Genomic DNA, 24,993 nt, shown 5'->3' on the forward strand with positions numbered 1-24,993 from the left:
GAAAACCATCATGCCTTAATATGAATTTGCTGTTAAAAGATGTGGATGTAAGTCCAATTTTAGATAGTTTAGGTAAAAGACCAATGCTTTCAACCAAATATAAACCATGCAACTTTAATGATAACATTTTAAAAAAAAATAAAGCACTACGTATTTGTGCTTGTCTTTGTGCCACAGTCAGGTTGGCAAGTATTTGGTTTTAAAAATAACAGTACATGTACAAGAATTTACATTTGCGGTTTGTCAAGTTTTGTTGTATGATTTGCCCATCAGAGCTCCAGATCATGGGTAATGTAGACAGCTTCTCCATCTGTTCCACATACTAACTGTTCTCCCACAACATCTAAACTATTCACTGAAAGCACATATGCTGACAGCAGGTTGCTGATATCCACTCTGCCTTTTGCAGCATCCATGGTGAGCCAGGCACAGGTCACTGATTGGTTTAAGTCGACATTGGCACCTGAGCCACTAACTGAGAAATTTCTTCTACCTAAGAAAATACAGAAAAGGAAAATAATCAGAACAATGTTTTGTATTTATTACAATGAAAGCTTGTTCTACAGAACATTTACTGTTCAATTAACAATTTTCAGGACAACAATTGCTATGCAATTGCCCTGTGTCTCTACAATTTGGTCTCCCCATTGCAGCCAAGAGCTTGGTTTGTCGTAAAGTCACTGTATTGTTATATTTATATATACTGTCACACCAGCAACAAAAAAAAACACTTTCAATCTAGGAGCAGTTTCTAATTCAGAAAGTGAAGCAATGTAACTTCTGGATTGCTCAGAATCAGGTACAGTATGTTACTGGTACAGTAGTATAGGAGGTCACAGAATCAATCTCATAATTGCCATTATGCAGAAAGAAGTCTCTTGGACCATCATGCCTGGAGTAAATTCTAGAAAAAAAATGTATTCAAATCTCACCACAGTAGCTGGAGAATTCAAACTCAACTACTAACATTTTTAAATTTAAAAAGCAACTGGAATTCAGATTTGGATTATCTGACTCCAGATTGCAACAATACAAGGTTTACAAGATGATCAAAAATTTTGAACTGTCTCTTTTATTTCAGTTAAAATGGAAGAAAGAAGAGGGTTCTGTGCTCTGGTCTGAATTCTGCCCAATTACAAGCCTTGTCTCTTTGTTCTTAAAAAGGGACAGAAGTTGATTTACTGGGACAGAGGTGTGAAATGTTCACATTTCTATTTACTGTTGATAAACTTTGAATCCTCAGAGAGGTGTTATGAATGTCAGGTTTAATTGTTTAATCCCATCATAAAACGTGAACGTCGCTGACAAGGGGAGAGTTTGTTGCCAATTTCTAATTGCCCTCAAGTTGAGGGGCTTGCTAGGCCATTTCAGACAGCAGTCAACCACATTGCTGTTATCTGGAGTCACATGTGGACCATGTCAGGTAAGGATGGTCAATTTGCTTGTCTACAAGGACAGTAGTGAACCAAATGAGTTTTTAATGACAATCATAGTCACTATCACTAACACTAGTTTCATATTCCAGATTTATTACTCAAATTTAAATTCCACCATCTGTCGAGGTGGAGTTTGAACACAGGCCCAGAGTATTAGTCTGGACCTCGAAGTTATTAATTCAGTGACATCACTATACCACCATCTCCAGAATCAGTTATATTCAAAACATCTTTTTAATTCCAAACTATGTCTAGAGGATAGCTGATTATCATTTTTACTTGGATATAAGACCTATGCAATTTACGTTTGAGGATTTGAATGAAGTTGAAAAGGGTGTCTGTCTTTGGCTTGATGAATTCTGCAATGTAACCTCCATAATGAAAGTCAGTCCTGGATGAGAAAGTATCATGTTTGATAAGGAAAAGCAAAATGGGCCATCTGGAGTAGTGAATGGCTTTGGATTGGTTCTAGGAGAATAAAATATCTGCTCAAAGGGCAAAGAAATGAATCGCCTTGGTGTGGTACTGTCAATTGTCTTAAAGTCGCATAATACATGTTTACTGCAGTTCACGTTGCCGAGAAAGGCTATGCATTGCTTTAAATTGCACATGTGTATACAAATGGTTTTGGGGGAAGAGCAGGTCATTGGGGATGGGATGGTGGGGGTGTTTTTGTCACCCTCCCCTTACCATCTAACCTATGGGCCTTCCTGACTGAGGGAGTCACTCCTCCATCCTTTCTCCCCACTGCTGAATGCCATTTCAAATGCAAGAGTTTCCGTGCTCATGTGCAGTGCTGCATTTGCATATGACGTAACATGTAAATTCCACATGAGGTGGTGTTATGTTTGTTATTGTGAACATGCACATTCCAGAATTAGTGTACATGCCTAGTTACCCACAGTTGGTGTTAGCAAACATTGCTACCTAAAAGTGTTTTCTCATTGTTTTAATTTTCGACAGTAAAAGTTTTAAAATTCAAAATCTCACTGTGCAACCTTTTCAGTCGGTCACTGAAATTTTTTAAAATTATTGATGTCAATAGGTATTATAGCAAGGCAGACAGTAATGTAACTGAATCAACTGCTGGATGAAAGGAACCCAGCAGCCAGTCAGCTGTCAAATAGGTGGCTTTGCAGCACCTTCTTAGTACTTAAACTCAATAACTTATGGGTAATCATGGATAGGAAATAAATGTTGACCTGTATGGTACAACCATATCATATTAATGAATAAAAAGCTCAGACAGCAAGAGAAGTAGAGAAGGGAAAGCAGGGTGGCAGGGCAAGTGCGAAACAAAGTAAGGAGAATGCGATAGTCTGCCTCCAGCTGCCAGAATTCCATTCTCAAACTCTTGATTTTGCTTTCCTGTTTAATACACTGCTTAAAATCTCTTTGCTCAACTGCCCTAGAAGCTCCTTCGGCTTGATTCCAGATATTGCTTGACAACGGTCCTATGGGGCACCCTGGGATGTTTTATAAAGTTATAGGCAATACATAAATACGTTGGATGAGAAAAAGTGCACGTCAAAAGGGTGAGGTGCAGGAATGGAGAGAAAAGGAAACCTTTGTGTGAAAGATAAACAAGAGAGACCACACACAACTGGATATTAGAATGGGGAAAAAAAGGCAAAGGGTATGTGTCACAGGAAGTCCACAGACACAACCAAAGATAGATATGAACAAGATATGTGTTTCCTGTGCATAAGAGAACAGTTCCAGCAATGTTTGAGACCAAGTGCTAAAGTGAACTGTTATGGCAGCTCTCATTTTCCCTCTGGCCTCTAAGCTGAGCTGGGATATCTTGAAAGTAGGTTTTCAATACCCAAAGAATGAAGTCATCCTTTCAAATCAGTGTATTTCTTTCCACTACTTTCTCCACCTACTTTAAAAAAAATCTTCACTTAACACCTACTGACCTGCAATAAAATATTGGATTGAATACCCTAAACAATGCCAGAAATAGTGATTTCTTGGTTCATACCTTGTTGAAGAAAGGAAGGCAGATCAGGAGTGGTAACAGAAGCATTCCAATGCCACAGCGATCCATCCTCAGAGCAAGTAAACACGTGGTCAGGGTTGGACGGGTGAAAGTGAACTTCCCACACTGTTAATTAAGTAAAACATACAATGAGAAGCTTGCACTCTTTTTAACCTGACAAGTTTGCAACAAATGAAATGCACCAGTGACAAACTACCACAAATTGCACACAGAAGGGTCAATGACTCAGTTCATTTATCACATGCTCATCACTTCTCTGAAAGACGCACATTAAGATTACAGTATAGAAGCAGGCCAGTCAGCTCATTGTGTTCAATGCTAGTTACTCATTGGGCCTTTGAGATATTAAGATATTGTTCAGGGCCAGGTCTAAGGAGGACATGCTTGAGGTAAATAAATTAACTTAGAGTTAAAACCAGGCCAGAGAAATAAGCGAGAATATTGTCACATGTGCAAGATTCAGAGACACATGCACTTACAAGGTGATCTCATTGTGTAGAAGACTAACCCACTACTTAGAGGAAAAGGCATTTCAAGAGTACATTTCATAACCTCATGACACACTAAACAAATTTTTAGACAATGAATCACTGTGTTACCATTTGCCCCTTAGGGTGGATGTAGAAGCTGAGGTACTATTTGAAAAACAAGGAAATTCTTCCCCGTTGTCCTGACTAATAATTATCTTTCAACCAAAATCACTTGACAAATATGGTCATTTTCACATTGACTGCTATATTTCAACAATGTGAAAATGACCATATCTGTCAAGTGAGTCTGGGTGAAAGATTAAATATTAGTTAGGACAACTGGGGAGAATTTCCTTGTTTTTCAAATAGTACCTCAGGATCTTCTACATCCACCCTAAGTGGCAAACGGGACCTCAGCTAAATGTCTCAACCAAAATTTAGCATGTCTAATGCGGCACAGATCAGCAATACACTAATATGATGCTTAAATAAAAAGTGCTTAAGTTTCTGGGGTGCAACTTTAATCCATGAATTAGAGGCAAAAGAAAATGTAGTGTTGCGCTACAGCTGATACTTCAAACTCAGTGAGGAAGAGAGAAGACCGAAATATAACGACAACCTTACATATATTGTTTTATTTTCAATCTAACCCTAGAAAATTATGTTGTGATGTTTTTGAAAACAAGTCAGGTTCTACATGCACACGAGTGACAACTGTTGTATCTTGACATTACTTCTCTACATCTTTGTAGTGTTGTATTCTGGAAAGCTCTTTATTAATCTTTATTCAATCTTGTAATGTATTACTCTGTAAACAAATGCAAGGATATACCAATGAACTGAAATGGTGATGTGACTGGTTTAAAAAAATCAAACTTGACTGTTTGGATGCACTTTAACACACCTCCTGGCATCACATTCTGAGGCAGGACTTTCCTTGGACTTTCTGGCTAAGATACAGACAGCAGCATTATTATACCATGACTCTAAATTTCTTCATATATTTAAAATCAACCTGTAAGAATATATTATGACAGACCTCCAGAACAGGGATTTGGAGACACACACAATCAGAAGAGTCCCTGTTTTTAATCAACTTGCTTGGACATATGACACAGCACCAGGATGTGCAAGATGTGAATTTAGACCTTCAGACCAAAAGGTAGGGACAATACCACTGTCACAAAAGCTCCAAAAGTCAAGAAGTGTCACAGAAGGTACTTAGAGTTAAACTCAATTAATGCCCTCCATGAGCAAATAGTTAAACACAGCTGATATACCATCAACATCCATTACCATTGATTTATTGTACTGCTTCTTTGACATACAGGATATGCAGAGATATCACGCAACTAAATAACTGAAAGATTGAAGTCACTATTGTAACTTCATTTGGAGGCATCACTCCCAACTATCCCTATCTGAGGATCACTTGTGCTGAAACCCTCATTGTGGTTTTGACGTGTTTTGACTTGACTATTCCAACTTTGTCATGGCCAGCCTTCTATCTTGCAATCTCCATAAGTTGATTCAAAATTCTCATTGCCCCATCTTGACCTACACCATGTCCCATTCATTCATCACTCCCATGGTCTCTGCCCGACACTGGCCTCCAGCAATGGCAAAACCAGGTTTTTAAAACATCCTTGCTTTCAAATCCTTCCAAGGCCTTGACTCTCCATAACTTTGTACCATCTTCCAGCCAAGGTTCTGTGCTCGTTTGCCTAGAGTTTCTTGGGCATTTATGGCTTTAATCACTGCAATGATGAACATATGTAAAGACTGTTCCTTTTTATTTTTAAAATTGTGATCAGAAATTGGAGAGAAATGTTTTAAAGCCAAGGATTGCTGAAGGATTATAGCAGGCTTTGAAAGCAAATAATCACCATAATTGCTATTTTAACAGTTGCTTGTTCTAGAAGTAGTTGAAGTGTAGCTTGCAGATTGGCTGGAGTGGAAGGGTATGTTCAAATGGAGATTCAGCCAGCAACAAGTAGCTGATTGGTCTGTGGACTGATGGTTAGTCATCTATAGCAAAGGTCTTCTGCTTGCCAACAATTGTGATTGGCTCTCAGGTAACTGAACAGCTTGGGGCAATGAATAAGACAGTAATAAGCCATCAGGTCTTTAATAGCTCAGGAGCTCTCTCTGCTCTCTGTAGTAAAACCCATTGTCAGCTACAATATTCTTCCTTCAGCAGTTGCTGCAAGCTGTGACTTTTAATTGACGAGTCAGAGACTGTTTGTAAGTGTGAACCAACCAACAAACGTGTGCCTCCTGCAATCTAATGAGCACAGCTAGAAAAGAAAGATTGAGAAACACTTTTGATCAGCACAAGAACCATCTGAGGAAGGGTCACTGGACCAGAACATGAATTCTGATTTCTCTTCATAAATGCTACCAGACTTGCTGAGCTTTTCCAGCAATCATCTCAGTAGATTCTACGAATAGAGACCATGGGACTGCTTTTCCAGTTTCTCTCTCTGTTCATAATATCTGTTTTCTTTTTCTTGTCTATGCCTACTTATTCGTGTGAAAGATGGAGTTTATGCGGTCAGATTTTTAACTGGTAGAGTTAAGCCAATGGTTGATAATTGTTTACCTAAAGTGGAGTTACTCATAATAATTAATAATAGTATTAAGTACAAAAACTTAGTCCATGCTTTCTGTCAACTTGGGTCAAAGAAAATTAGGAAATTTTGAGCACTTCTCAAAATCTTTAAATTTTGTACTGATTCTGGGACTAACAGGGCTTGATTTTCAGCACATTACCACAGTGAGGTGTGACAGTACCCGTATCTGTCTAGACCTTAAGCTCGCAATTCTTTCCCCAAAGTTTTCTGACTCTCTGGTACCACTGCCCTCCTCCTTCTTCCTCAAACCTTGTAGCCAGTTCTTAATACCTCATGTGGTTTAGTGTCAAAATTTTAATAATGCTTTTGAGGAGTGTTTTATGATGTTAATGACATAAATACACGTAGTTTACAACAGAAAATTTTGCGCACACACTATTCTTAATTTGGGACCAACCATGCTGGGACCATTGTAGTATCAACAGGGCAGGAGAAAAGGTTTCAAACTAAATATAAAAAGAGAGAAAGGAATCAAATGAGATAGGGTAAAGGGAAACACATAGCAATAGAGCAGGACTGCAATTTGATCAATGATTACAAAGGTGTTGCAGTAAGGGACAGAAAATGCAGAGTGCATCTGATTGTAAAAATGGCAAAAAAAATTTAAGGCCCCTGTATCTAAATGCAAGCAGCATTTGTAATGAAAGACATGAAACGTTAACACAGGTGGAGATAAATACAAAGGTGACCAAGGCTATGATCTGAATCATACTGGAATGAAGAAAAGTTGGCAGGGTTCCTCTGGTAATAAAGAGTAACATGAATTTGACAGTGAACTTTAACTTGAAAGGTAAAGATAAAGAAACAATTCATAAATTCATAAGAGCACAATTAAGCCATTTGGCACAGAGTCTGCTCCACCATTCGATCATGTCTGACATGCTCCTCACCCTCATTTTCCTGCATCCTCCCCATAACTCTTCAACCCAGTACCAATTAAAAATCCCGAAATTTACTCACTGTCACAGCATCGACTGCACTTTGGGGTAGCGAACTCCACAGATTCATAACCCTGTGGAGATGTAGTTCCTCCTCAACTCAGTTTTAAATTTGCCACCCCTTATCCTAAGACTTTTAAGGAAATATATACTAACTTTCAGCGAAGATTTATACCAGCATGAAAGAAGGTTCTTTGACAAGGATGGATCACCCATTGCAAAATGAGGGAGGTTAGCATTAAATTGAAAGAAATACTGTACAAATCTGCAAAGATTATTAGTAGGTCAGAGGACTGGACAGACTTTAACAACAAGTAAAGAATCACTAAAAGGTAATAAGAAAGCATAAAGCAGGTCGTGAGAGAAAGCCAGCTATCAATTTAAAAATAGACAAAAGATTTTCTACAAGTATTTGAACAGAAAAAGAGTAGCTAAAGCTAGTGTTGAACAAGTAGAGACAGAGTTTAGAGCATTGATGATGAACAACATGGGTGCAGTCTTTGAACAGGCACTTTGTGCCTGTCTTTACTCTAGAAAATTTAGAAAACTTCCCAAAGATAGTTCGAAGTGGATAGGGAGGAATGAACTTCATGCATAGAATATAGAAGTTCGGAAGTCATGTTGTGGTTGTACAGGACATTGCTGAGGCCACTTTTGGAATAATGTGTTCATTTCTGGTCACCCTGCTATAGGAAGGATCTTATTAAATTAGAGAGGGTTCAGATAAGATATACCAGGATGTTACTGGGACTGAAGTGTTGAAGTTATAAGAAGGTGGATAGGCTCGGACCTTTTTTCTCCTGGAGCATAAGAGGTTGAGGGGTCACTTTATAGAGGTTTTGTAAAATCATGAGGGGCATGGATAAGGTGAATAGCAAAAGTCTTTTTCCTAGTGTAAGGAGTCCAAAAGTAGCAGGCATATTTTGGGGTGAAAGGAGAAAAATTTAAAAACGATCTGAGGGGAAACATTTTCACATATAGCGAGGTTCTTTTGTGGACTGAACTGCCAGAGGAAGTGGTAGATGCAGGTACAGTTACAACATTTAAAAGACATTTGGGAAGGTACGTGTATCGTATAAGTTTAGAGGGATTTGAGCCAAATGCAGGAAAATAGGACTAGTTTAGTTTGGGAACTCTGATTGGCACGGATAAGTTGGACCAAAAGGTCTGTTTCTGTGCTGCATGACTCACTGACTCTTAATTACCATCAGCAAGGAAAAGGTTTGAGGAAAACCAGTGGACCTAAAGGTTGACAAGTCACAAAAACCAGGCAGTTTGCATTTCAGGGTTTTAAAATAAGTTGCAGTACAGTTTGTAGATGCATTGATTATAGTCCTGCAGGAATATTTAGATTATAGAAGGGTCCCCTTAGTTTGGGAAATAGCAAATGGAACATTGTTACTCAAGAAAGGACGGAGACACAGTGTAAAGGAAATTATAGGGAAGGTGCTTGAATCCATTATTGAGGAGGTTGTAGCTAGAAAATCAGAATTTAAACAGGCTAACATGGGCTATTTGAAGGGAAATCACACTGAAAGCTTATTTAACAAAATAATACCAAGGATATAGAGGATGCTGCAGATGTGCTGAAGTTGGATTTTCAAAAGATGTTTGGCAAAATACTACATCAGCAATTGCTGCGAAAAGGTGTAGAGGCGAGTTTTGAGAAGATTTGTAGCTCAGGTCGAGGTTCTGGATAAAGGTTTGCTCACTGAGCTGGAAGGTTCATTTTCACACAATTCATCACCATACTAGGTAACATCATCAGTGAGCCTCTGGACAAAGCACTGCTGATGTTTCCTGCTTTCTATTTATATGTTTGGGTTGGTGTTGTCATTTCCTATAGTGATGTCATTTCGTGTTCTTTTTCTCAGGGTGGTGGTAAATGGGATCCAAGTCAATGTGTTTTTTGATAGAGTTCCAGTGGAATGCCATGCTTCTAGAAATTCTCATGCATGTCTCTATTTGGCTTGTCTTAGGATGAATATGTTGTCCTAGTTAAAGTGGTGTCCTTCCTTATCTATACGTAAGGATACTAGTGAGAGAAGGTCACGTTGTTTTATGGCTAGTTGATGTTCATGTATCCTGGTGGCTAGTTTTCTGCCTGTTTGTCCAATGTAGAGTTTGTTACAGTTCTTGCATGGTATTTTGTAAATGACATTAGTTTTGTTTGTTGTCTGTATAGGGTCTTTCAAGTTCATGAGCTGCTGTTGTGTGTTGGTGGGTTTGTGGGCTACCGTGATGCCAAGGGGTCTGAGTAGTCTGGCAGTCATTTCTGAGATGTCTTTGATGTAGGGGACAGTAGCTAGGGTTTCTGAATGAGTTTTGTCTGCTTGATTGGGTTTGTTGCTGAGAAATCGGTGGACCGTGTTCATTGGGTACCCATTTGTTTTGAATACACTGTACAGGTGATTTTCCTCTGTTCTGCATAGTTCCTCTGTGCTGCAGTGTGGGGTGATTCGTTGAAATAATGTTCTGATGCAGCTTCGTTTGTGGATGTTGGGATGATTGCTTCTGTTGTTCAGTATTTGGTCTGTATGTGTTGTTTTCCTGTAGATGCTGGTTTGAAGTTCCCCATTGGCTGTTTGCTCTACTGTGACATCTAGGAATGGCAGTTTGTTGTTGTTTTCCTCCTCTTTAGTGAATTTTATGCCAAGGGGGTAACATTTCCATACATAAAAGGATTGGTTTGCCAGTTTGAAGCAAAGGTATAAATGGGTAATTTTCCAGTTGAAGTACACACAAAGTGCTGGTCAGCTAGTCTGGCAGCATTATGGAAACAGAAACTGAATTAACGGTTCGAGTCTAGTACAACTCTTCTATGAAACTGAAGGGAATGATAATAGGTTATATGCTGTAAAAGTGAGGGGAGGAGAAAGAAGTGGAACAGACTGTAAGGTTTCCAAGAGCAAGCAAAAAGTAAAGGGTGTACTAATGATCATAGATCAGCGACCTAGAAAGGAGTAGGTATTAAGAGTATATATTAATGGGAAAAACCACATATAAGGGCAAGCCCAAGCACATGTGTATGTGGAAAATGAGGTGTTGTTTCTTGCGACAGAAGAAATGTTCTGCAAGATGGTCACCCAGTCTACACTTGATAGATAGTTCAGTATGGAAGAGTGTGCTTGGTTTGAGGGGCACTGGCATCAATACTGGGATAATCATGATTGCATAACCCAGGAAAATAAAGAGGGTATTAACCTAAATAGTGGAGGTAAGGAATCAAATTTGAGATAACAGAGTACAGACAAGGCAAGACAGAAAGATATTGATATGGAAAATAAACAGACCATAACAGGAAGAGACAAAGTATAAATGTAAGAGTAAATCAATAGATAAGGCTTGAAGTTACAAAAATAACAGCATGACAAAACTAAAGACTCTATATCTGAATGCATGTAACATTCAAAACATAACAGATGAAATGAAAACTCAATTGTGTACATTAATATGAAGCAGGAAAACCCCTTGACATAAAATCACCAAAAAGCTACCAGTTGTCATTAATAACGTAACCAATTGTAATTGTGCTCTACCATTGGCGTATGTGCAAGTAGGGCCAATGATTTATGATTTATGCATTTTGGATCCGTTTGACAATGCTGATATTCACGTTGCATGTTTCCTCCTGAGCATCATTCATCTCACCCACTGAGCATATTCTATTTTTTGTCTTCATGCAGTCGTCTAGTTTCTCCTTAAATACATTTATAGCATTTGTCTCAAAATCTCCAGTGGTATCTCATTCCATATTCTTACCACTCTAAATAATGGCACTTCTGAAAATAATTCAATGAAATATAAATGCATTTCTACTATATAGCCTCCATGTTAATTCTGGATCAATGCCCAATCATTGCCCTACCCCTCCCAAACAATCTGAAAAACAGGACTAATGGAAGTGATTTTAAAACGCACAAGTTCACCAGAGATCAAAAACTAGAACTCAAAATTCAACATGTTAGAAGGTGAGAAATATAACACGAAGCAAACATACTTTCTGCAGAATGAGCATCCAGTAAAGAGATGGGTATACTTCCTTGTCTGACATCCCAGATGCAAAATGTTCCATCCTGTCCACCTGTCGCTACTATGTGCTGCTGGTTCGGATGTCTGTCTACACAGTGCAGTGGCACCCGATCACCTGTCCTGGGAATCAACAAACAGTGAAATTAACAAGAAAGTTATACAAAGAATAAGTGGAGACTTAATAATTTTTGTGCTGTAGCAACCATTGTTCCAGACTACCTGGAGATTTTAAAATAATGAAAAGATTTCATAGGGTAGTTATGAAGAAAATATTAATACTAATATTAATTGTAAAATATTAAGATCCAGGTACATAATTGTAAAAATGGTATAGCTTGCAGAAATGTTTAAAAAACAGATTCAATCTTTTCTAGTTGATGTTACACATTTGACACCAGCTAAAGCTTCAGTGATCTATCCAGTACTAACTGCCGAAGCTAGAAGGCTACAGATTTAAGGAACTGTGTCTTCAGTCTTCAGAATGAAGGGTAGGCCTCCAAGCAGGGAAGGTATTACATTGACTTGTACAGAATTGCATTTTCCTGGAACAGTGAGAGCAAAAGCAGACACCACCAAGCACCCAATGAGTTCTGAATTAAGGGACAATTGTTTGACAACGATGTTTTGATTGGCTCTTAACCATGTCTTATCCTAAAAAAGAGAGACTGGACTCAAAATATTAACTATTTTTCTCTCTCCACAATACTGCCAAGTCTGCTGAGTTTCTCCAGCATTTTCTGTTTTTGTTCCAGATGTTCAGTATCTGCAAACTTTGCCTATATTTGAAGTATATAAGAAGTTCTTCTGTCTCTCTCCTCACAATCATTTGATTTTGAAGAATACAGCAGATACTCAGCGTACTGAAATGTCTAGAATTGCAATTGAATATGTAAATTTTCTGTTTTGTTGTACACAGTCTTGCATCATCTATTACAGTTTTATAAAGAGAAGACAAAATAACAATGGTTGAACTTACAAAGAATATATCTGACGAGGCTTATTTCCTGGCTGTCTGAAGTCCCAAATTTTCAACTGTCCTATTGAGTTGACTGTCAAAACTTCTGTAGTTCGCAGGAAGGTGACTGCATTCAGTGAACTACTATCAGCATTGTCTGGAAGGAGAAGGGGTAATAAGCCATGGTTATACAGTCCATTGTCAAAGCCTCTTACACTAAATTGAAGACAAGCTTGCAAAAGTCATTGTCACAGTTGACGACTAGTAGTGACTTGTCAGACAGGCAAATTGTTTGAAGTATGTTTTACATACAAAAGGTTTTAGAGCAGTATCAGAGATGTCACAAAATCTCTAGCAAGACCTAAACCTGAGTCAGAGTGCAACAGACAGAGAGAAAGAGAAATCAAGCATGGCATCACAGGGAAAGAGGCAAGCGATTGGTGTGTGAATACACTTAAATGATGAAAATAAAGTATCTATTCACATTTTTAAAAACAGCTGATTGGCTGTAGTGGAGTTATTAAAATTAAATAAATTAACACATAATAAAGTTAGCAGATAAATTCCAACGCCAGTGTGATCCACGTCAGATACAGCTATAGTAGGTGTCTGCTGCTATGGATGTTTGGCTCAGTTTAATCAGCTGGAGTGTGACGATGCTGTCACTTTAACAAGGTTAGTTTGTCCTTGGGTTTTTTTCCAAGAGAGGTTGTAAGGGCAGAGGTGCAGAAGTGTCTGGAAAGACTGTAGTTTAATAGTGGCAGGGGCATGGCTAGTTCTTCCAGTTTAAGTTTTTTCTCATTTGGTTTAGTCATAACAGTGAGAAGCTGCTGCAGTCCGGAGAAAGGTTCCAATTTCAGCAGATGATTTTTGACTGGCTTCTCTCTCTGAAATCTCTCCCACCTGAAAGAACTTGTGTTCGGGAATTGGAACAGCTCCTTAGTTAAGTTACAATAACAACTCGGTTGAGTTTTCAAATAGTTAAGTTATTTTAAATTTTGTTTTCTTTTGCTTGTGTTTCAACTGTAGTGTTTAATTAAATTCAGTGGTCTGACCAACTGCATCACACCTGGAATATCCACTTCACATCTACCTCTAAAACGAAAAAAGAGTTAGGAGCTAGGCTACCTTCTTTACATATTTTGAGGGAGGTCTGGCCTGGTCCATAACAAGAAGCTGCGGTCAGTCAGCAACATTATGGAGTGAATAAGGACCTCATGGCAGCCATATAGGGACAGGGCTAGATTCATGGGAGCTGTTGGGTGAGTCTCTTAAGTGCTTAAAGTCTTTTCTGTTCTTAACTTATAAACATAGCATTGTGGTAAAATTAATAAAATTGATAGAAGGCAACAATAAAAGTGAGTGAATAATGAAGTAAACAATTAAGGTTGATTAAGAATGGCAATTCAGGCGGTATGTCAAGGCTACAGCATGTGGGAGCGCCTGGACGCTATTGTGATCCAGGGCAAAAATGCTAGCGGTATGTTTGAAGATCAAACAGCTTTAGCTCAGAGTTTGAGAGCTAAAATACAGGCACTGTAATACATAAAGCGAGCATGACATTTACCTTGATTCTTTATCCTGAGGAACTTGCATCACTTAGGATAGGGTCAGTGGTTGGGGACAGGAGGGTGCGACTGTGAATAAGGGGACCCAGAAGGCCAGAAGGCAGAAGTGTCAGCCTGTGCATCATCCAGTAGGGATCCTACCACCTTATTTGGATGAAAGCAGGGACTGCAGAGTGGATGGCCAAACTGACTGTATATGATACCATTCATATCTGGAGAACTAACAAGAATTGTTGTGGTAGTAGTTGAAGGTAGAAAAATAGATTTAAAAATTAGTTTACATAAAAATACAATGGGTGATTTGGTGTAAAAAAAAGCCTGTTCGGTTGTATAAGAGCGCTTCTGGATAGATATTAAAAAAGTAATCAAATTGGCCCAGTTGAGGAGTTCATAGGAAGCTTTTTAAATAGGTTTTTAGAGCAGCATGTTCTAAGGCCAATCAGATAGCAGTTTATGTTAGATTTCCTTTTGTGCAATGCGACAGGATTAGTTAATAATCTGAGTGTTATGGTACCCTTAGATATCAGTGACCTGGTATTGTACAACAATATAGGATTAACTAATGAATTTGCAGTGGATGCATACCTCAGTAGCAGTGACCAATATATTATTTGTTTTACATTCAATTTGAGGGAGCTAAGGATGGATGGAAGACTAGGATTTTAAGCGAAGTTATGAGATGACGAACACAGCGCTGGCTAAAGTAGACTGGCAAATTGGATTAACTGATTGCACAATGGAGATACTAATGACAGGCATTTAAGAGGATATTCAGAATATACAGAATAGACTCATTCCAAAGAGAAAGACTAATTCCAAAGGGAGAACATTCGATGCATGGATAACTAAAAACGTTGTGGAAAGTATTAATCTCAACTACAAAGCATATAATTACTCAAATATAAATGCTTAGTACCCAACCTGCTCCCCCTTGCTGAATCCTCCCCCACACCACCTCTCCCCCGCCATCTCAGACTCTGTCTTTGTGCTGAGGTCCTACCATCTACCTCACCCAACCCAAATACCTCTGCCTCCATCCTCACATTGTGTTTTAGCCCTCAAAAACCTCAAATGCACCCTTCCATTATGAAGCAAGCACCATCGCATCCTAGCCACCCTTGCAGACCTACCTGCCTGGAGGTGGGAGAGACATCATCTTATTGTTTGGCAGCCAACCTACACAAAGCAGAGCCCCACGTTTTCAAAATTACAACAGCCACACTTCAAAAATATTTTGTAGTCTGTAAGGTGTTTAGGGACATTTGGAAGTCCTGAAAGGCATTACATAATCTCAAGGTAGTTTTATCAAGAGTGTAAAATTTTTAAAATTTCCTTTGCACCCACCTATAGTCCGCACAGGTTCCTTTTGGTCAGCTTGTAAATGGTTAATCCGACCATCCTCCCCGACAGAGATGATCTCAGGACCATTACAGACCAGGCTGGTACAGGGAGCATTACTGTGGGAATGGTAGTGGGCACGCTCCCATTCCTGAAGGATTGAAAGTTTCTGTGGGGGGTTGGTGCAGAAAACACAAAAGTTAAGTGCGTGAATTAGGCCAAGGGCCACTTAAAATATGATATGGGGTCTGGTAAAACCAAAATGTGTTGTTTTGAAGAATGATTTACATCCATTTTGAAACTGTTAAGGATGGGCATTTTTTCATTTCAGTAACTGATCATATTCTACAAAATATAGTAAGGTCAATATCATGACACTTCATGATGTAGAACAGGAGAACATTGAACAAACTTTCCCTCTGCAAATTCCCTAATTCTTTAAATAATGTAAAAATTTCCATATATAGTTTATTTACCTGGTCATTCAGATGACAACGGAATAAAATGACACTTCCTGTAGAAGAAGCAGTAATAATCCTTTCCTGATCCAGAAACTATAAAAGAAGGCAAGTCATAATTAATCCTATTACTCGTTGACTTCGGACTTAGAGGAACTTGTAGAGGAAGAAAGTTGAGAACGAGAGAAAAATGTTACATCAGAAAACTAGAAAAAAGTATGCAATAACAGTTGTATGTGAACACAAATATATAACATATACATAATCTAAGATGGTATTCACATAATCATTAGGTCCTTGGTTTCGAATTTCTGTAAACATTGGGCATTCCTTATATATGGCTACAGTTGGTTCTGCTACAAATCATATTTTTTCAACATGATTTGGCTTTAACACGATTGAAGAATTTAGACTGTTATTTGTGGAACGCCAACTTTTCTTACCTGTATTGGCTATTAACATGATTCTGACCCCATTAGTTTAAATGGTGCCGCTATTATGCAATTTTCTTATAACACGAGAATGGAATTATCATGATATTAGAACTGAGTAGTTTCTACAGTTCAAATACTTAGAGTAGAAACAGAGAGTCGACTTTTTAAAAATATTCTTTTGTGGAATGTGGGTACTGCGGAAAAGGCCAGTTGTTGTTGCCCATCCCTAGAGATGATGATCCATTTTCTTTAATATCTGCTGTCCATCTGGTTAGACACAACCAAATGGTTTGTACAACCATTTCAGGGGTGAAGGTCAGAGTCAATCAGATTGCTGTGTCTGGAGTCGCATGCAGGCCAGATGGGTAAGGATGGCAGATTTCTTACTGATTTTTCTGATAATGATCATAGTTTCATGATAGCATCGCTGAGATTAGGTTTCAGTTCCAGATTTATTAACTAATAAAATTTATTAACCAACTCAATGTACGTTCTACTAGCTTTTGTGGTGGGATTTGAAGGAGCATTAGCTTCCACTTGGCCTTGCTGGGATTTGAAGGAGCATTAGCCTCCACTTGTCCTTGCTGCTTCATGGCTTCTGACATCCCCGATGGATTTTATTTGCTGGAATTCAAAAGGCTGTTCTACATGTATTGCACTGGAAAACACTTTTGCCAATTTAATTTCAGCAATGGCTTGGCCCAGATTTATCACAGAGCTTATTGTTGAGATTAAACAAAAAGTAGAAATGATGATAAAGAACACTTTTCTGGATTTTTAAGAAAGGAAAGGCAGTTATATATTTAAATAGCATCTGAAATTCTATTCAACAGATTTGGAAGTGTCTATATGGAGATAGAAGACCAAATGACTGTCACCTAGGCTGTCAGCCGTTCCCTCGGTGCTCTTCAAGAAATGAAACCCATTAACCTTGCCACCTGTAACTAAGAGGTTACATTCACATTGCATGGATGACTCTTCCTTACTTTTACAGGTGACCTTCTTGCCTAGACCAAGCCAAGAATTTGGTATAAAAAAACACTATCTCGGCTCCAGGTCTTATGTGCCTATGTGGGTGCAGTAACATTGGTCTAAAATTATGGCAACACTCAACTCTGCATAGTTACATCACTATTCATAATCAATGCTATTTACCTCTGTCGGATTCAAGATAAGATGTCAAGTCTTTATGCAACATCTAGAAATCATTTTGTCCTTGGAACATATTTCTCTGGATGGGAAGGATTGGATAACCATCCCATCCAGTGTGTTTAAAGACTGCATTACTGGGAATTATTTGGAGTCGGGAGATTGTAGGAAGGTGGATGGACAAGTTGGTTGATGCAATGAGGCTTCTCCAGAAAGTTGCAGACAACTGGGGGAATTTGGTTGTGAGGAAAGATTGAGACTGTTCTACTTTTATCATCGAAGGTTAGGTGATCAAAGTAGTGTTTTTCTAAAACCAGAGACTTTGATAAAGTCGAGGAGAAAAAATCTGTCTAGTGAGTGGGCAAGTAACTAGGGTCTGTAATTCAAAAATCATTGGGAAAATATCTGGAGAGGGAATGTGGAGAAATGTTTTTGACTCAATTGTCAGGATCTTTTTGAAAAGGCAGTGGATGCTGATTTATGAATAATTTCAAAAAGGTGTTGTTCAGGGCTCAGAGGACAAGGAACTTACAAAGATGACAGGGAAACATGCAGGGTTGTTGGGTGAAGCACAATTCTCCTTTGAAGAATCAGGACAGACATAAATGCCTTCCTTGTGTGTTGCAGATTTTCATGATTCTATGAATCAACTAAAGTTAAAAGTTCTGCCCCAGTTTTAATTCACTTTGGTCCAATGGTGTCAGCTTTCATCTTGTAACCAACACAATTTTTTCAATGAAAGTTCAACACAGGTTATACCATGTGACTTAGAAAATAATACCAGTTACTAGTAGATTGTTGCAACAGTATTTAAATTGGAATCTGGTTGGGGTGGGGTGGGGTGGGGGAAGGAATACAAGTGAAGCAAGCTGTGCAGTCTTTTTAAAGCTTTACTACAACTTCAGTTACCTGTAGATCCATCACGTCACCTTGGTGATTGATCGAACACAAGGGCTTAGGGTCCTCCAAGAACAGCTGATCTGTTTCAATGCCTTCAATGTTAGTTGTTTCCCAAAGGCACACTTTATTTTGCTGCATGGGAGGAAGTGCAAAAATTTGTATTTTCGAGATTTCAGAAAAAAGACCTGTTTCAATTACAACCCTCAACAAGTCTGGACCAAGAGTGTGGAACTGACTGTAGAAACAGTAAAAACGAATAGTGTAAACCCCAAGTGAGAGGCAAGAGATGAACGTACGAGAACAAAATAATGAATTATGGCATTTTCCTCTGAATAAGAATCCATTCAGCCCATCATAGCAATGCTGGTTTTTTGAAAGTGTTGTCCAGTTAGTCCCACTTTCCCTGCTCTTTCCTCACAGCCTTGTACACTTTTCCTTTTTAAAATGTTTATCCAATTGACTTTGGAAATTTACTACTGTATTAAATCTATGCCAGCACTTTGTCAGGTAGTGCATTCCAGATCTTACTGCCTTGCATAAAATCAAATTCTCATTCTCCTTCTGATTCTTGATAAATATCTTAAATTGTGTCATCAAATTACCAGCTATGCTACAATGCTCTTTATATACTTTATCAGAATGTTACATAATTTTGAACGACTCTACTCAATCTTCGTGTATTCCTTTTTGCTCCAAGAACAATCCCAGTTCCTGCGGATTCTCTGTATAAATGAAGGCTCGCAACCTTGATACCAGTCGAGTAAATCTCCTCTGTATCCTCTTTAAGCTCTTTATTCATTCTCTAAGGTACAATATCCAGATTTTAAAACAATCACTCCAATGATTTATAAAAGCGTTTCCAGAACAGAAAGTACGAAAGAAACTACTTAGACCAACACCTGGATGGTATTCCCCTTGAACTCTCATTTGGATTGATGGCTTCTAGTTTCAGAATCCCTCTACAGGTGAAAATATTTTCTCCACATCTATCTTGTCTAACCCTTTCATTATTGTAAAAACCTATCAGGTCACACAAAAGAGAAGTCGAGTCAAAAAGTGTGGTGCTGGAAAAGCACAGAAGGTCAGGCAGCATCCAAGAAACAGGAGAATCGATATTTTGGGCATAAGCCCTTCAGGAATGTTGGGGGGAGGGTGGGGCTTGAGGGGTAAGATAGCTGGGAAGGTGATATGCAGATGAAGGTGGGGGGGGGGCAATGGTGATAGGTCAGAGGGGAGGGTGGAGGGGACAGGTAGGACAGTTCAAAAGAGCAGTGCTGGGTTGGAGAGTTGGGCCTGGGATAGGGGTGGGAGAAATAAGGAAACTGGTGAAATCAACATTGATGCCTTGTGGTTGAAGGGTCCCAATGCAGAAGATGAGGCTTTATTCCTCCAGGCATAAGATGGCTTGGATTTGGTGGTGGAGGCAGCCCAGGACTTGGGAGTAGGAGGGGGAGTTGAAGTGGTTGGCCGCAGAGTGGAGTTGTTGTTTGGTGCATGTGTCCAAGAGATGTTATCCCAATGTAGAGGAGACCACATCAAGACGACAGAACAAAGTAGATAAGATGTTTGGATGTGCAGGAAAATCTCTGCCGAATGTGGAAGAATCCTAAGGGGCCTTGGACAGAGGTGAGGGGTATGTGTGGGTGCACGTTTTACACCTCTTGTGGCAGCAAGGGAAGGGGCCGGGAGCAGAGGGTCAGTTGGTAGAGGGCGTGGACCTCATGAGGGAGTGGTTTCTGTGGAATGACGATGAGGGTGGGGAGGGAATTACATCTCTGGTGATGGGGTCAGATTGTAGGAGGCGGAAATGGGGGGTGATACTGCGTTGTATCAAGAATAGAACCCCTCCCTCAGTCATCACCTTCCATTCCACTAATCTCTGGAAACAATGTATCATTTTCTGTCATCTCCACCACCTAAAATCAGACCCCACCACCAGAGATATATTTCCCTCCCCACGACCCCCGCTAACTCATCCTCTACCCCTGGCACCTTCCCTTGCCGCCACAAGACGTGTAAAACGTGCATCCACCCCTCTCCCCTCATCTCCATCCAAGGCCGCAAAAGGGATCCTTCCACATCTGGCAGAGATTTTCCTGCACATCCACATATCTCTCACCTACCATGTCAGTTGCTCTTGACATGATCTCCTCTATAGTGGGGACACAGGGCGCCAACTTGAGGAATGTTTCAGGGAACATCTCTGGGATACATGCACCAAACAACCCCGCTGCCCCATGGTCGACCACTTCAACTTCCCCTCCCACTCTGCCAAGGACATGCAAGTCCTGGGTCTTCTCCACCACCAAATCCAAGTCACCCAATGCCTGGAGGAAGAATGCCTTATCTTCTGCCTTGGAATCCTCCAAACACACGACATCAACATCGATTTCACCAGTTTCCTCATCTGTCCTCATCTCAGACCCAAGCCTCTTGAACAGTCCTATCTGTCCATCTTCCTTCCCAATGATCCACTCCACCCTCCCCTCCGAGCTATCACCATCACTCCCCACCTCCATCTTCCTATCACCTTCCCACCTACCTTGGCCCCAAGCCCCACTCCCTTATCTACCAGCCCCCTTCCCTCCTGCATTCCTAATAAAGGACTTATGCCTGAAACATCAAATTTTCCTGCTCCTCGGATGCTGCCTGACCTTCTGCGCTTTTCCAACGCCACAAGTTTCAACTGACTCTCCAGCATATGCAGTCCTCACTTTCTCCTGGTCACAAGAGAATCCCAGCCTATTCAACTTTTTTAAAAATGGGTATGACCTCTCAACTCTGGTGTTATAACAGTCAAACTTTTTTTTTGCATCTTAACCAGCTACTCTATCCTTTCAATAACAGGTGACCAGAACTGTGCACAATGCTCCAAATGTGGTCTAACCAAGGTTGTATACACCTTTTACATAAACTTCTCTGCTCATCAGTTTTCTCTCTCTAAAACCAACCCCATGATTTGTTTTTTTTTCTAATGCCTTATTAATCTGTTGCTACTTTTAACAATTGTGTTTGCATTCCCTTATCCTTGCACTTATTTAGACACAACACTTGTAAGGAAAATGTGACCTCCTTATTCTTGATGTGAAAGAGCACCTTACATTTGTGTATGATTGGTGAAAAGTGATGAGGATGATTGTGGCATCTGAAAGACCCTAGCTTTGTACCAGCAATACACAGTGGAGTCTGACTCATTAGTTTTGCTCTTCGAATAAGAACAGGAGAATCTTTCAACAGCTTTCTTCCTGATGGAGCAGCCCTTTTGGGGATCTATCCTGTTCACCATGTTCAGAGAAGGGGCTAGAAAAGATGCCCTGTAAATAATTTGTTCAATCACCAATCTGGCTGAAAATCCACACAATGGGATCTTCTACTTGCAGTTTGAAAACCAAAGTCGTACGAACCCTCATGGATTACAAACAAAATAATTGTCTGGAATGAAGAACTGTTCTTGTTGCTGTAAACTCAGGCACTTTAACATCAACATCACTGCTCTACAGAAGTCTCAAAGGCAACTCCTGGAAGAAGGATACGGGGGAAACCAGAGAATCAACCCATGTCAAATGGAATTGGATTCACAATCAAGAACAAACTCATTAACCAATGCTTGGAGATTCCTGTCGGCATCAATGATTGCCTCATATCTCTCCATCTACACTTGTCAAGAACCAACTCTGCTCCAACCCTTGATGCCATAGATGAGTCCAAAGAAGTTTCTGTTCCCCGCTGGACAACAACATCTGAGGAAGATAAAATTATTGTCCTTGAGGACATGAATGTTTGTGTTGGAAAGGACACAACTCTCAAAGGACCTTTGGAAAAGGATTTAAGGATTGCAACTCTGACAGGATTCTCTTGCCCACCAAATGTACATCACCAACACATCGTTATTCCAAAAAGATAGCTTCATGACTTCATGGAGGCATCCATGATCAAAGCACTGGCACATGACCCATTATGTCATCATTCAATCCAGAGACCAAAAAGGATTACCAAAGTGATGAACAGTGCAGACGACTGATAGACAGACCACTGACTCATCCTCTCCAATGTCCATCAAATGCTACCAGAGGCAGTTGATGATGAAGAAACCGGAATAGTCAGGATTCCAGTGCAGATTTTCAAACTTGGAGATGACATGTAAGCTCTACTCCTCCATCAACTGTTCTTGAAAATCTGGACAAAGACGAGATCCCTGTCAATATAAGGATGCTGCCATCACCATAATCCTCAAGAAAGGAGACAAAGTGGATTTGGGAACTACGAGGAATCTCCCCTTGTTCCATCACTGGAAAGAACATTGCCCGAATCCTCATCAAGCCATTGATGCCTTCTCCCAGCCTCAGGAAATTCTTTGGCTTCTGACCAAAGCGTGGAACTGTAGACATGATTTTCACTCTCAGCAACTCCAAGAAATATGCTAGGAACAACACCAACCACTCTACATGGTCCTCATTGATTTGACCAAGACTTTTGATTCAGTCAATCGGGACGTATTATGGATGTCACCAGCAAGGCTGATCGTCCGGTGAAATTCATCAACATCTTGCATCTCCATGATAAGATATCAGTAATGAGTCTCTGACAGTAATATAACAGAATCCTTTGAAGTCATCTCAGAGGTCAAGCAAGGGATATATCATCACTGCCCTTTACTCCATCTTCATCAATGTGATTCTTCTCTTGGTCACAAACAAGCTTCCTAGTAATGTGGACATTGCCTACAGGATGGATGGAAATCTTCTTAACCCCAACAATACTGATCTCACTTCTGGAACCTCAGTGTACAGATGACAATGTCATCTCCACACTCTCAGAACAGAATCTTCAAACCTTACTTAATGTCTCTGAAGAAGAATCTGAAGAATTAGTTTCAACCCGAATTTTCAAATCCTTCACTGATCTGTCCCGGGTCAAGTTCCATCCATCCCACCATTAAGGTTAGTGAAGAAATCCTCCCAAATGTGAAACATTTCCATTATTTGTGAAGCTAACTCTCATCTGTGGCTGACATAAATGCAGAGATGCAACATCACACCCAACCTGCAAGTCCCACTTTTGAACAACTAAGGATGAGAGTATTCAATGTCTGTGACATCCGTCCTGATACCAAGATCCTTATGCATAATGGACTTCTTTTATCTCTTCTAGATTGCTCCGAAACTTGGATGATATATAGATGCCACCTTAAGACACTGGAGAAATATCATCAACACTGTTTGAGATGGATTCTCCATATCATCCAGGAGGACGGCTGTACTAACGTCAGCGTCCTTGAAACAGCTAATAGCATCAGCAACAGGCCACAGTCATCCAAAACCAATTCCGTTGGGCTGGCCACATGCTTAAGATGTCAGAGTTCTGACTGTCAAAGCAAATCTTCTTCACCCAGTTAGAGGAAGGCCTTTGAATAAAAGGAGGACAAAGGAAGTGTTTCAAAGTTTCCTGAAAGTGAGTTTTGAGAAGATTTGTAGCTCAGGTTGAGGTTCTGGATGTAGGTTTTCTTGCTGAGCTGCAAGGTTCATTTTCAGACATTTCATCACCATATTAGGTAACATCATCAGTGAGCCTCCAGATGACACACTGGTGGCATAGGCACCAGTGGGCCATGCTACCAGTGCTTCATCTGGAGGCTCATTGATGATGTTACCTAGTATGGTGATGAAACGTCTGAAAATGAACCTTCCAGCTCAGCGAGCAAACCTACATCCAGATCCCCTGAAAGCCTGCGTCATGAAATGCAACACAGATGTTAACACATGGGAAATCATCATTCAGAAGACACTGACTTGGTGGAAACTCCTGTATGAAGGAACACAATTCTTCAAGAACACCGATCAGCAACAGGGGTACAGAAAAGGAACTTGAGAAAACAATGGCAATGATCTGAAGGTCAAGGACCACTTCCACCTTCTAGAAACACCTGGCAAATATGTGGTCAGAGATGTAGCTCTAGAATTGGGCTCATCAGCTATGCAAGGACCCACAAAACGCATGATTGATGGTCACAGAATTTCCTATATTGATAGCCACACTTGTTAGCGAGTACTCGTCCACAACTGTACTTCATTTGCTGTTTGTGTAGTATTTATTTTCTGTATTTTCTCATTTACCCTTACCTCTCCATTGTCAAATTTGGTGTCACGTGCAGGATTTGAAATTGGACAGTCCTTTCATCTCTTAATTCAAATTGTTTGTAATATTGATCCCAGGATCAGGAAAACCACTTCCAAAGTGCCTTTAATCGCGCTTTCTCTTGTCTTATTAAACTAGCCTGGTATCCATTCTTTTGATTAAAAAAAGTGTGTGAGAGAGAGAAGAAGAGGATCCCGCATGCATTCTATTCAGATTCATTCCTGCCCAGGGGCCTCTGTCTTTCCTCTTCCCTCGGGGGCCTCTCTCTTCCACTCACCGCCCCTCGGTCCAATTCCATTCCCTTTCTCCCCATTTTTGTTCCCATCTCCTCCTCTCCCGGATGACCATGCTGTGTACTTGCCCTTCACTCAGCCGCCGGTCCGCCGCTCTCTGCTCACCTCAGCATCCCAGGATCCGGTGGCGAAGTATTCGGGGAGCTGTAGGCTGGAGCCGGACACCGGGAGCCAGCGAACCCGGCTGATCTTGTGTGAAACAAACCTACCCTCCATAACAGCGGACAGAGCCGTGACCCTGGGGCTGGCAAC

At 40.1% G+C, this 24,993-nt stretch overlaps 1 protein-coding gene across 1 annotated transcript; it reads right to left on the minus strand.

Annotated features, from left to right (window-relative positions):
• Positions 1–94: 94 nt before the first annotated feature.
• On the minus strand, positions 95–24,992 carry nup43 (nucleoporin 43). Its single transcript, XM_043681167.2, has 8 exons — positions 24,847–24,992; positions 18,323–18,445; positions 15,849–15,926; positions 15,379–15,541; positions 12,488–12,623; positions 11,480–11,631; positions 3,421–3,543; positions 95–493 (listed from the first exon to the last, which is right to left on the minus strand). Exons 1-8 carry the CDS (start codon positions 24,955–24,957, stop codon positions 270–272), a joined length of 1,110 nt encoding a protein of 369 aa, XP_043537102.2. The 5' UTR covers positions 24,958–24,992; the 3' UTR covers positions 95–269.
• Position 24,993: the final 1 nt, after the last annotated feature.

The sequence above is a fragment of the Chiloscyllium plagiosum genome, unplaced genomic scaffold (genome assembly GCF_037043375.1).
Source record: "Chiloscyllium plagiosum isolate Xiang-an unplaced genomic scaffold, Cpla_swu_hap1 HiC_scaffold_3, whole genome shotgun sequence".
NCBI classification, from domain to species: domain Eukaryota; kingdom Metazoa; phylum Chordata; class Chondrichthyes; order Orectolobiformes; family Hemiscylliidae; genus Chiloscyllium; species Chiloscyllium plagiosum.

Excerpts from the sequence above, each read along its gene's own strand:
- nup43 (XM_043681167.2), bottom strand. The coding sequence starts at position 24,957 with ATGGAGGGTAGGTTTGTTTCACACAAGATCAGCCGGGTTCGCTGGCTC. Across the intron at positions 15,927-18,322 it reads GTGACGTGATGGATCTACAG|TTTCTGGATCAGGAAAGGAT; the intron begins GTAACTGAAGTT and ends CTTCTTTTATAG. Across the intron at positions 15,542-15,848 it reads GTTGTCATCTGAATGACCAG|AAACTTTCAATCCTTCAGGA; the intron begins GTAAATAAACTA and ends AACCCCCCACAG.